We start from the raw sequence: 13,546 nt of genomic DNA on the forward strand, positions 1-13,546 counted from the left end.
AGCGAGGCATACCGAACCTAAAAAACGTGACAAGCAAACACTGCAGATCACTGATTGGTCAAAGAGAATTGTTACTTAAAGCATCATTGGATTTGCGACACGAGACACCAAACCCGCTAGCAGCATTATAATTTGTTTGCATGACGAGGTGCAGACGTTCCTCTCGTTGGTAGCCGAGGAGCGGATCCATGGCAGTAGAGGCGGCACAACTATAACAATCAGTCTATAATCCCACGCACTTTGGAGTGGTACTAACTGGAGTAGAAAAGCAAAGCGAGCCTAGTCGTACCACACAGTGGAAAAGCGCCATTGGTTAAGAGATCTGAAAGTAAAAGTATTATAATTCTGGTTAAATTGGCTATTATAATGTAAAAGTTGGGTATGTTCTTTTCAAAATTGTCATAACTTGGTATTTTCTCCTGTTTTTACAGATCACCTGTGTAATGGAAAGTTTCACAAACATCTGCAGGACCTGTACGCCCCTCTTGTGGTGCGATATGTGGATCTTATGGAGTCCTCCATCGCTCAGTCCATTCACAGGGGATTTGAGCGGGAGTCATGGGAACCTGTAAAGTAAGACACCACTTTCTCAACAATGTGTGCAGTGACCGGGAGCCAGGGCCTTTCAGGACAAAAACATCACCAAAAAAATCAAATATACATGAGATAGCAGGTGCAGGCATATCCTCATCCTTTGACGGATATTGTTCTCTGCAAAATCTATGCAGTTAATTGAATGAAACCGTTCAGTATCCAGTTAGATTTCTCAGGTAAAGTCTAACACCAGTTTGTTTACACAATTGGAACCATTATAATTCATTTTTCTAAAGAGAGTGACCTCCTTAACCATGCCTTACATGAGAAAGCTGCTGAACATCAGAGGAAGTTCACCAAATCCACAATCTATCAGAATAATCTTCAGTCAGTGTCTTGCCGGTTTCCATCTTTTTTTTTTGTGAACTAACCCTCATATTGTGTGCTTAAAAAAATGCTTTTTATGTCCTAATCAATCGTTCTGTCATGCTTGATTTTGGTTTGCATGTTGATTTTAATGATTTTGAACCAGATCCCAGTGAACAGATAACAAAATTTAGATGACCTGCTATCTTTAGAAAAGATACAGCCTACTCAAATATTCCCAGCCTAACACAATACTCTTCTGTCAGTTAAGCTGATGCCCCTTGAGAAATATGTCAGTATGGTTTCCCTCATTTGTTTGCTGTCTGTTTGTATGTGTAAAAACCCCACCATCGTCCTATAATATTTCAAGCTGCTGTTCGTTCTTGCTGTGGAAAAATTCAGCTTTTACTTCCTTTTTATATAAGTGTGCTGTTGTCTATATTATTGACCACATGTTTCTTTCTACTCAGGTCTTCTGTTTAAATGTGCTATAGATTCCCTCCATACATTTAATGACCAGTTTTTATGTGTCTGCTCTTTATGTGTAAAGATGGTCTTTTCCATTTCTCAGTTTCTATTTTTGTACTGTATGTCTTACATTGCTTATTTGCAGCATTCCACACTGCCACTGTTATGGAATTTTTTTGTTTCTTTTTTTGTCTGTTTCTGCAGGAGTTTAACAAGTAATCTGCCCAATGTGAATCTACCAAATGTGAACCTCCAAATTCCCAAAGTACCAAATCTTCCCGTGCCAGTAGCAGGACTATCTGTTAACCTTCCACAAATGCCTAGCTTTTCCACTCCGTCCTGGATGGCTGCTATTTATGACTCTGAGTGTGTATTCAATGCATTTACCTGAGATCTGATGCATTTAAAAGTCTTCTTGGCATGAAAATGTTTTGAGTGGGGTTAGTTAACTTATCGCCATATAAGCATTATTGCACTGCAAGATATTTGCTAAATTTGACAATAGTTAAATGACGTTCAGACCATGGCTGTGTATAAGATAACTACAAGTCAAGATGACTTGTCTCTAGAATCATTCTCATGTCAAGTAGCCTGCAAAGGGTTCCTGACAGGCTTATGTGATTTTGTTATTTGAAATGAGAACTGAAAAGCTCTTCATTTTCCTCAATGTGCATGCCATTGAGGTTAGTCTGTGGTGGTGAGATCTGGATTGCAACCCAAACCTACAGTCAAGCCGATGTTTCTTATTCAAATACAATTCTATACATTCCATACAATATAGCAAGTACTATAGATGGCCTTAAAGCTAAGACACATTGACTGACAGCTATTTATTTTTGACTAAAACTGTAAGTAAACAACTCATTATGGAATACAGTTCTTTTTGATATCATGGGGTCTTTAAGTTTAGTTATCCCTCTCATTCCTCCTCTTAGTATTCAGTTAGGCTATTAGAAAAAGTGTCATTGTAGTCAATATTTAGCTACTATTTTATTCTCTTTTAGCAAGTGATTGATGTTGATTCTTTATTCAGAACTACTGGTAGAATTACCAGAATTTCAATGTTCCTCGAGAATAGCTGAGACAAAAAGGTGTTCTAAAAAGTTAAAAGACATCGGGTTTTGTTTTGTGTGGAAGGTACCAGTGGGTGTGGGTTGGTGGAACTCCCTGCCTGGTCGTAGCTCTGTCACTGCGTTGGTAGCTGATGCTCTGAAGTAGGCGTTACTTCAGTGTAGCTGGCATCCAGGGCAGTAGAAACTAACACCCAAAGAGTTCAAACATCAGAGTGGGCTTCTTTTTCAACAAATACACTAGAACGGCATCACATTTACAGTTGATCACCAAATCATACCCATTTTAATAAGGAAATTAAAATTTCGAGCTCACTTCATACTCTACATTTCTTGAACCTAACCAATTCCAAAATAGCAGCATGATTCACTCTTATGTTTTAACTCTTCCCTGGCCCTTACGACACATCTTTCTACTCAGGATGGCAGCGTCCTCAGAGTCGACTGCATGGTGTGTTTTGATCTTGGGAGCTCCTTTAGTTTTGGTGGGCATGGGTGGTGAGAGAGAGCCTTTACCTACTTTAATACTTTGGCTTAAATGTATAGTTCACCCAAAAGTGAAAAATCACTAACTCAGTTCATGTCATTCCAAACCTGTCTGATTTTCTTTCACACATTTTTTTTGTTGTTGTTTTTTGTCCACACAATGAAAACTCAATGTTTTGGACCCCATTGACTTTCATTATATGGACAAAAACATTCTTCAAAATGTCTTTTGTCTTCCAAGGAATTTGAAATGACATGGGGGTGAAAAAATGATACAGAATTTCCATTTTTGGGTTAAACTTTCTTTAAGAATTATATTGTATATTTGAGAAGTCTTTAACGTTAACTCCAAGGAGTAATGATTCTCCTACTGGGTAACCAAGATCTTAAGATGGCTTCACCTTAAAGCACCATCTTGCTTACCATCTGTTAGTTTGCAGCTGAACCTGTGTAAGCCTTCTCTCGCCATGACATTCCCAGACCCCTCTCCTTTAGAGCAAGTTGACAGAGCAAACTATGCATGAATTTAGGTCAGTCCTACAAGGTTTAATAACCACGCAAAAATGCAAGGTTATTGATGTGTTTTGTAAACACACCTTATCTTTTATTTTGCCATGCACTGATTGTGCAATCACATTCATAAACTACTCATTCCATTTCTGAGGGTCAAACTTTAGGACTGCCAGTTGGTGTATGGCTAAAATAAAGCGATCTTAAAAGCTTAGAGCCTCTGCATCTTCCTTAATACCTGAATATCTTGAACACTTGACATCTAATGTCTTATTATACCTGGCAGCAATGGCTCGGGAACATCAGAAGATTTGTTTTGGAAGTTGGATGCCCTACAGACCTTCATCAGGGACCTACATTGGCCGGAAGAAGAGTTTGCCAAACACCTGGATAACCGTATGAAGCTCATGTCAAGTGACATGATTGAGACAAGCGTTAAACGGTAAAATAGTATCTTGTAACTAAACAGACTCAAAATGATTGATGGTACACGTGAATATTTGAAACATATTTTAAATATGAATGAAATTTAATGCAAGATGACTCTTTTATTTCACACCCTTTGCTGGTCAACAGCACCAGGGGAGCGTTTGAATCGAAGCTGACCAAAAGCAGCCGTTCCACAGACTTCCGCATCCCACTGTCCTTATGCACCATGTTTAATGTGATGGTGGACGCCAAGGACCAGTCTGCCAAACTGTGTGCAATGGAAATGGGCCAGGAGGTAATTGGCAGAACTTTTTCTGATTGTTGTGATAGACAAAAGCTTTATCTATGTTGGTACTTTCACACATCATCCTCAGGAATGCCAGAAACTTTTTCTGAGATTTAATAACATTATACAGTCGTTAATGAGAATACTTTCATAGAATTGGAAGTGTGTAAAGAATATGTTCTTTTCCAAAAGAGTTTTGTATAATATATCAAAAAGCTGTGAGAGAAATAATATTATATACATATTTTGATCTCCATTAATTACAAGTTCATGTTTGGTCAACCTTGTTAGTATTTATTTTGCAAGACTGCATATTTTAATGAGTAAACCAGTATATTTAGTATATTTATATTTTGACATACAAGCATGAATTTGGTCATAGGCATCTGCATCTTCATAATAAATCTGAATTTGACCATACTTTCTATTTCTATATAGAATTATCTTTGGTTTAAACAGCTGTGCAGTGAACACAAGCTACAGCTGTCTTTATATATGCACTGTATAAGCTTGTCTAAGTATTTAAACCTGTCTCCACCTTTTAGAAACAGTACCACTCTCAAATCGATGAACTTATTGAAGAGAGTGTAAAAGACATGATTTCTCTTTTGGTGGCAAAGGTACGTTTTGAGAAAATGGCTGACATTACTGGATTGGTATAAGTCTAGTTGAATGGTTTGGTCATTGAGTTATTGGTTTTGTGCCACCTTATCAGTTTGTGGCCATTCTGGAGAGCGTACTTGCCAAGATCTCCAGGTATGATGAGGGAACCCTCTTCTCCTCCTTCCTCTCCTTCACGGTAAGAATGATCTCTTATCCTATTTTCAATATCAAAGTAATTTTTGTTTATGTATTTCTTTATTTCAATATGACAGTGGTACTGAGATTTACTGAAAATTTCTTTAGGTGTTAAACTTATTTAAGAGGAGCAAAAAATTCTTATTGCACCTTGAAGGAACTTTTTATTCATTTCAGGTGAAAGCAGCATCAAAATATGTGGAAGTCCCTGTGAGTATTAAAAATTCACTGATATTTCTTCCAAATCTTTCCAAATCCATTTAATGCAAAACTAACTTTTTCTCTTTCCGACTCCCACAGAAACCAGGGATGGATGTTGCGGATGGCTATGTGACCTTTGTCCGTCACTCTCAGGACATTCTGAGAGATAAGGTCAATGAGGAGGTGTATATAGAGAGATTATTTGATGTAAGTAAGATGCCGTAGCCTCCGTGCCTAACAAAGGAGGGCCCATCCAAAATGTGGCAAAACAGTGGGGCATATGAGGGATAAGTCACATTTTGAGTGCCGAGCCTGGAGACCTTACATCCAGACGCATAAGGCCAATCATGACCTGAAGCTTTCAGTCAGCTCCCTAATGTCTCGTTGCTGTGACTTCCTGTTCCAGCTCTCTGTGCTCTGGTGTTTCATTAGCCACGATGCATTGGACCTTTTTGTGCTCTGGTGTTGTGTTAGCTAATGTGCGTTGGGCTTTATGCTCACAGCAGTTTCTTGTTTAAGAGGCAAAGTGTCACCAAGTGGATTATTTATAAGACAGTGCTCTCAAAAGAGTGAAATTTATTTAAAACCCAAAAATGTGACATTACACACTTAGTTTTTTTTTTTTTTTTAAACATACATACATATATATATATATATATATATTATCAACATCGCTGACACAAAAACAGCATAGAGAAATAAGAGGGCAGATTTTTAAATTGGGCTGTCAATACATACTGAAATATTCATTTATGTAATTATAAAACACGTTATTAAAGGGATAGTTCACCCAAAAATAAAAATTCTGTCATCATTTACTCACCCTCAAGTTGTTCTAAATCTGTATGAGTTTCTTTGTTCTGTTGAACACAAAAGAAGATATTTTGAAGAACGTTGGTAACCAAATGGTTTCTGGACACCATTGACTTCCATAGTATTTTTTCATACCATGGAAGTCAGTAGGGACCAGCAACTGTTTGGTTAACGTTCTTCAAAATATCTTTGCGTTCAACAGAACAAAGAAACTCATACGGGTTTAAAACAACATGAGGGTGAGTAAATGATGACAGAATTTTCCTTTTTTGGGTGAACTATCCCTTTAATAAAAATTATTTATTATATAATAACAATTTTACCCATATGGTAATAAGGGATTTTCAAACCATCAAAGCAATTCAAGCTTATAATATCAGTTTTGTGTTTTTTGCAACTCCAGAAAACCAATTCCCCACTGCTTTAATTAACTTTATTTGGAGACTTTTCTCAGCAAATATTAATATGCAGCTAAATCAATGAATGTTATTAATTTGATTAAAATTTGTAATTGATTGACAGCACTAATTTTAAATACCAACTCTCAAAGGGTATAAGAGAGCACTGTTCGATTTAGAAAAATAATCCTTTGTGATTTTGTGAACATGTGTCTTCGTTACACAATGGCATATATGTGTGTTTATATATTTTAATAAGAAATGTAACAGATGTGTGGACCAGTGGTTGTTTTGAATACGTGAGTGTGTCTGAGGGTTTGTCAGCATTTTTATTATTATTATTATTTAAATTTCTGTTTTGTTTCTAGTATAAATGTGTGTGTGAACATTTGTATCATACCATACTGTAATAAGAAGTGTGTATCAGAATATTGTGGGGAAAAAAGTGTGTGTGTGTGAGTGTCAGTTTGACTGTTAGGAAGTGTATTACGTAACTTTTTGCTGCTTTACTTGCTTGTGTTTGGAACATTTGTGACACACATCTTATGCATGCCTGTTGGATCTGCCTTTTTTATTTAAAATTTAGTGCTTGTTATGTGTATTATGTTTTTTTTTTTTTTCTCACCAAGTTTGTAATAATGCATCTAACATCCAACCTGAAAGACTCACACTGAATCAGGCATGATTCCTCTGGTTTTTGCTCTATAGTTTCAGTCTGGCCCTGTTAAAACGTCTTCTCAAGAATTCTGTCCAAACTAATCATCATCAGTGAAAGGCTTAGAGGCATGAAATCAAAAGCAGTTATTAAAATAGTAAAATCTAGAATGGCAGCTGCCATGTAATAATAATTGTTACTGAACATTTTAATGGCAAGAACAGAATGGCAGATAGAAACATGCAGGTTTCTGAATGTAATGATTCACTGAGTCATTCCAGTTCAGTTAATTCTTGCTTGGACATTTGTGTCAAACAGACTGAAACTGTGGAACTTCGTAAGATTCAGTGTGGTCTTATGAGGTCAGTTGTCAAAAGGCATATTCAGCTGAGGGCTGTTCGTCAAAAATAATTTCCAGGATTGACTAGTCACTGTTAATTGCTAATTCAACTATTAAACTTGCATTCAAGGTTAGATTTTTGAACAAACCACTTACCCAAAGTTTTCAATTTTAAAACATACGTGACTGAAAGTGTACGTAACTTAAAGCATACGTAAACATAATTTGTACTGCACTGTAAAAATAGATTTTTCAAAGTTGTAAATAAATATTATTACAGTACGTTTTACAAGAAAATCCTATTTTAGTAATTCAGTGTATTACTTGCAGTTTCTTTGTAATTATTTGTGAAATGAGCAATTTCTGAGTGAAACATGTTTCAACGTAAATCCTATGCTAAATTTTTTCAGTGTATGGACATGAATGATACTTCAAATTGCGTGGCTTGTTGGTGAAAAATTGGGACTAGAACATCAACGGGATCAACAACCCTCCATCTTACAAGCTGAATATATCTCTCTCAGCATTATGGTCTGAATAGGGAACTGTGGTGTTTTTTTGTTTTGTTTTTTTTAATATGCAACTTGTTTTACAGATTGTGGTTGCATGCAACTACATTTCTTTATGTCTGTTATATCATTTTCATTACATTTTCCCTCTCTAAACACTTTGTACTCACGTTATCCTAACCCTAAGACAGCATCCTGACTCATTCTGCATTCCTTCTAGGACAAAGTGGAACTTATCTCTAAATGTCCTGATGTTTGATCACATTCTGTCGAGTGGCATGAGTTCTAATCAAATAATCTTCCTGTGTACATCTTCTAGCATGACCCACCTCCTAAAAATCCCCACTCATGCACAAACACACACAGCTCTCAGCCCTGTACACTCACCTGCACTCTCTGCATGCACTGCACGCTCCAACCAGTCACCTCTTTGAAGTGGACAGGCCAAAACAGAAATCGCCGATCAAACCATCAAATGACCCTAATACAACAAGAAATCTGATGTAATCCACATAATTAATCACATATCAAGCAATCATATTTATAATACTTATGAAATTAAACATGAATTGGCAAGCTCTTGAGAACTGATTATAGCCCACTTCAAAACTCACAGATTGATCTGTTCACATACAGTAGGATACAGCACTTCCTCTTCTAGATGGTAGTTTACATCATTCATTGAACCACACATGTGCTGTTCTCTTTGAACTACAAAGCATTTAGGTCATTCTGAATATGCATGGTTCTCAGATTTAGAGATTTTCATAAAGATAAATATGGTTTAAGATAACAGTACAACACTTTTGCCTGCAAGTGCCGTATTCTCACTTTTTTATTAGTTTGTTTCTGAGAATTTTGATTGTGATTGCATTTAATTTTTTTTGCATCTTGGGGAGTTGCTTTTGGGTTCTAGGGTGATTTTCAAACTTTTAACTTCAGTGTCATTCATACATAAGTGCTGTTTTATAACAGTAAATATGATTAATGGTATGGAAGCTTGTTTCTGCAAAGAAATAAAAAAAAAGGTAATTGCGACTTTTTATCTCACAATTCTGAGTGATATAAAGTCAGAATTGCGTGATATAAAGTCAGAATTGTGAGTCATAAGGTCAGAATTGCGTGATATAAAGTCAGAATTGCGAGTCATTGAGTCAGAATTGTGTGATATAAAGTCAGAATTGCGTGATATAAAGTCAGAATTGCGAGGTATAAAGTCAGAATTGCGAGGTATAAAGTCAGAATTGTGATATAAAGTCAGAATTGCGTGATATAAAGTCAGAATTGTGTGATATAGTCAGAATTGCGAGGCTTAAAGCCAGAATTGCATGATATAAAGTCAGAATTGCGAGGTATAAAGTCAGAATTGCATGATATAAAGTCAGAATTGCGAGGTATAAAGTCAGAATTGCATGATATAAAGTCAGAATTGCGAGGTATAAAGTCAGAATTGCATGATATAAAGTCAGAATTGTGATATAAAGTCAGAATTGCGAGCTATAAAGTCAGAATTGTGTGATATAGTCAGAATTGCGAGGCTTAAAGTCAGAATTGCGAATCATAAAGTCAGAATTGCGTGATATAAAGTCAGAATTGCGAGTCAGAATTGCGAGTCAGAATTGCGAGTTATAAAGTCAGAATTGCGAGATATAAACTCGCAATTCTAAGGAAAAAAAGCCAGAATTGCGAATTCCACGATTCTGACTTTATAAGATGCAACTGCGAGTTTATCGTGCAATTCTGACTTTACTTTAATTCTGACACAATTGTGTAAATATCTCGCAATTCTGAGAAAAAGAATTGTGAGAAGTCAGAATTTTGTGATTAAAAACTCCATAAACCATAAAAAGTAATAATTGTCTTTTTTTTTTTTTTTTTATTTAGTGGCGGAAACAAGCTTCCATGTAATGGTGAAAGGAGGAAAGCATTGGATTTAATGTTTTTTTTTTTTTTTGGCTTTTAAAAGCTAAAGACTTTTGATTTGAATAAGGCTTTTATTTAAGCTTATGTCAGATAATCAGATTTTTATTAAGTCGTTTGAACCTTAGGTTACGGGCTAAGATGTAAATGTAGGGCAGATTAAGTAATTGTTTTATATTAATTATGCAGTTTCCTAATGCATGATTTATTTTTTCAGATGGTCGTACTGCTGGCTCTTGAAATTAATTTCAAATTGTCTGACTAACCTTGGTTCTAAGTGAGGGTGTGATCTTGTAAATGTTGGTATCAGGTGTGTGTGTGTGTGTATGAATGGTGTGCGTAAGTTTGTGTTTTGTAAGATTACTTATGTCTGCCTGTGTGGCTGTTACTGTATGTCTTAATGTATGTCTACACATGCTGGTCTTTTGCATGCGTTTGTTTGTCTGTCTGTGTTTTGCTGGAGAATGCTGTGTTTTTGTGCTTTGCAGCAATGGTATACAGCCACTATGAATCTGCTGGCGACCTGGCTGACTGAGCGCATGGACCAACAGCTTCATGTCTATCAACTCAAAATCCTCATCAGGATTGTAAAGGTATTTCTTTCTAACTTACATGGAAGTGTTTATGCTCTGAAGCTGGAGTCATATGATTCTAACCACATCGTCTTGTTCTAGATTTCAATCTGTGATTCAGGTCTTGCTTAGGGATGCGCAATATTGTTCTCATATCATTTATTGGCCGCGTTTTTTAATTTAGGTCTATTGGATTTCCCTATATTATATTAGATATTAAATTATGCATGCTCATTTACCATGTTTTTACATTTAGATTACCTTTGCTGCCATCTCGCTGAAGTTAAGCTTAATATTAACTTAATAACACTGCAAATCTCAACATGCAACATCCATTTTGCATACTGTACATTACAGTATTGTGCTTCCTAAATTCACTTTCAGCTTTTAAAATTATTGATTTGAAATTAATTTAGACAAAATTGTACAGCATATATGTGCAATATGAGGCAAAATTGGTACCATATAGTTTATTATATGGTACCATATAATAAACTATATGGTACCCGTTTTTTTTTTATTATTATTATTATTTAATTTAGGTCTATTGGAAATTCACTAGGTTATATTAAATATTAAATTATGCATGCTCATTTACCATATTTTTAAATGACCTCTAACACTCAAAGTTAAGCTCAGTAGTAGTAATTTAATAACATTGCAAATCTCAACATAAACATCCATTTTTCATGCAGTACATTATAATGTTGTGCTTCCTAAATTCACTTGCAGCATTTAAAATGATTTATTCGAAATTAATTTAGAAACAGTATCTGTACCATATTGTTTTTTACTGAGTTTTAAATTTAGGTCTATTGAATATGCATTATATTATATTAGAAATCAAATTATGCATGCTCATTTCCTCCATTTTTAGATGCTGTCGTCTAAGTTAATTTTTCATACTGTGCATTATAATGTTGTGCTTCCTAAATTCACTTGCAGCATTTAAAATGATTTATTTTAAAGGAATTAATTTAGAAAAAATAGTATAGAATTTTAATATCAGCTATTTATTGGTATTGTCGGCTGATATCTCTCATTCTTGTAGAAAAAATACCGAGATTTTAGGCTGCAAGGCGTTCTTGACTCTACACTGAACAGCAAGTCGTACGATACGGTACGGAACCGGCTGACTCTGGAGGAAGCCACCGCCTCTGTCAGGGAGGGGGGCATGCAGGGCATCTCGATGAAGGACAGCGACGAGGAAGACGAGGAGGACGATTAGAGCATCGAGCCATCCGGTGCCACCCACCACCCTGAACCTGACCCATCTATCCAATCCAACCCTACCCTACCCTACCCCAACACTTTAAACTTAGCCTGATAACGTAAGATGCATGTAACAACTCTGATTACCCAGTTAGCCACTCTAGGATTTTCCCCTATCAGCTCGAATTGCCCACAAACGAAGCTAAAAAAAACAATAAAAATCAAATAATTGTACTAAAGAGTAAAAAGAACGTTGCAAAGACCATGATTGGCAATTTTAGCTGTGTCATATCATAATAAAGAACAACAAACTAGCACCAATTTTTCAACTCATTTATTTGAGGAATTTGTTTCTATGTGTTCCTAAGCAATATGGAGTACCATTTGTTTGATAATGTCGAGTGAGATTATTAGGTGTGTCCCTGTCCAATGCGATAACATATATGGCGCTTCTTTGACGTACTCTTACATACATTAATGGTACATTGTTGTGAAGATGAGTGTATGGACCCTTTTCTTTGTCTTGTCTGTTTTCAAAGTGGATGCCAACTGCTTCAAAACTAAAAATGAACCTCTGTATTTAAGTTCAAAACTGTTAACTGTAATTGTCTTCTGTGTCTGCACACTTCCATTGTACTTTTTCCTTATTTGTGTCGAGGCTCTGTGGCCCTATGTTGCAAATATCCAACTAGCCATTGTCTCACAGGCATCTTAAAATGAAAATGAATTGGTATTCTAGAAATGCAATATTGTCATACCTCCATTTTGATATCTCATTGGAGACGTCTTTTAATTAGATGTCAGAAATGACAACAAAAACGGCTATATTTTTGGTTCAGTTTCACTTTTACAGAGGATCTCTCTATCTCTCTCTTTTTTAAGTTTATATGTCCAGTTAAAGTCATTCTCTTTATGTAGATCTGTTGAAATTGCTACGTGCCATTTTTGGGGTCTCACTATTGTTTTTGTATATATGATGCTGTACATTGCATTCTGAGCCATTGCTGCATGCCTGTGGGATCCACCTTCTCCAAAAGCTTTTTTGTTTTTCTGTGTCAATTAGCTGGTGGATTAATTCTTGCGTTTGCCTTATCAAAGCCAACAGTTGTAATATGCAAGAGCTGTGGCCTCTCAATAAAGATAACATGATGTACTAATTTAACTGTAGAATATGTTTCTTTGTTTTCAGATGTTGCCCTTAAATTCAGGTTTGAGAGTCTGAATGCAATATTTGCATTCAATATTCAGTGACCCATTTCATTAGACAATATTAGCCTACTAATTGGCCCCCTTTTTATTGCCTTTTTTCCTATCACATATTTTAGTAAAAATTTAATCGTAGATTAGTATCATTCCAAAGCTTAAATGCTCAAAATTCATGTGAACTGAAATTTACTGCATTATTTTATCATTTAATCTTTTAATGTCTAATTTTGACAAAACATACCGTTGGAGAGCTCTAAAAAGGTTCCATATAAGTTGACTGTTCTGTGATAGAAGTGACAATTTGTGACAAGAGAATGCGTCTAAATAAATAAAAATCAATGGAATGTGTGTGTCACCCGGTGGCTATTTTTGGTAGGCTATGGACGTTATTATTCAGAGTACGACGAGTATGAAAGCGAGGCTGTTATGGATAGACTTGCCGTGTTTTCAATGGCATCGGCTGTAAAAAGCTGTAGATCACTTGGAAATATATTTTGCCATGTTTAGTCAGCAGAACAATCCAAAAAACATCAAATAACAGTACAAACCACTGATGAGATAAATGTCTATCCCTTACTGCCTCGCTTCATTAGAAAAAAGATGGCGCCAAACAAACGAACTTCAATTTTTTTTTTTCAACTTCAAATTTGGAACACTTGGTTAGACATATTGCTTTGATTTTATATTATTTTATAGTATATAAATAGTAATTTAATATAGTAATTTTTGAACTATATATTTGTATAAAATGTTTTTAAATTAATTTTACAATA

At 35.6% G+C, this 13,546-nt stretch overlaps 1 protein-coding gene across 16 annotated transcripts in view; it reads left to right on the forward strand.

The window, feature by feature from the left end:
• Positions 1–12,729, forward strand: part of cadpsb (Ca2+-dependent activator protein for secretion b) — an 85,579-nt gene extending 72,850 nt beyond the window's left edge. For 11 of the 16 annotated variants that reach the window (XM_051896492.1, XM_051896493.1, XM_051896494.1 and 8 more), the window contains 10 exons: positions 432–573; positions 1,573–1,734; positions 3,721–3,876; positions 4,011–4,158; positions 4,695–4,769; positions 4,865–4,948; positions 5,125–5,157; positions 5,248–5,355; positions 10,272–10,376; positions 11,407–12,729. In XM_051896492.1, coding sequence (XP_051752452.1) covers positions 432–573; positions 1,573–1,734; positions 3,721–3,876; positions 4,011–4,158; positions 4,695–4,769; positions 4,865–4,948; positions 5,125–5,157; positions 5,248–5,355; positions 10,272–10,376; positions 11,407–11,583 — 1,190 coding nt within the window. In that variant the 3' untranslated portion in view covers positions 11,584–12,729. The remainder of the gene's footprint in view (positions 1–431; positions 574–1,572; positions 1,735–3,720; positions 3,877–4,010; positions 4,159–4,694; positions 4,770–4,864; positions 4,949–5,124; positions 5,158–5,247; positions 5,356–10,271; positions 10,377–11,406) is intronic. The other 5 variants (XM_051896502.1, XM_051896504.1, XM_051896507.1 and 2 more) reach the window with 1 other exon arrangement.
• The last annotated feature ends 817 nt before the right edge of the window (positions 12,730–13,546 follow it).

This window comes from Ctenopharyngodon idella, chromosome 6 (genome assembly GCF_019924925.1).
Source record: "Ctenopharyngodon idella isolate HZGC_01 chromosome 6, HZGC01, whole genome shotgun sequence".
Lineage (NCBI taxonomy): Eukaryota > Metazoa > Chordata > Actinopteri > Cypriniformes > Xenocyprididae > Ctenopharyngodon > Ctenopharyngodon idella.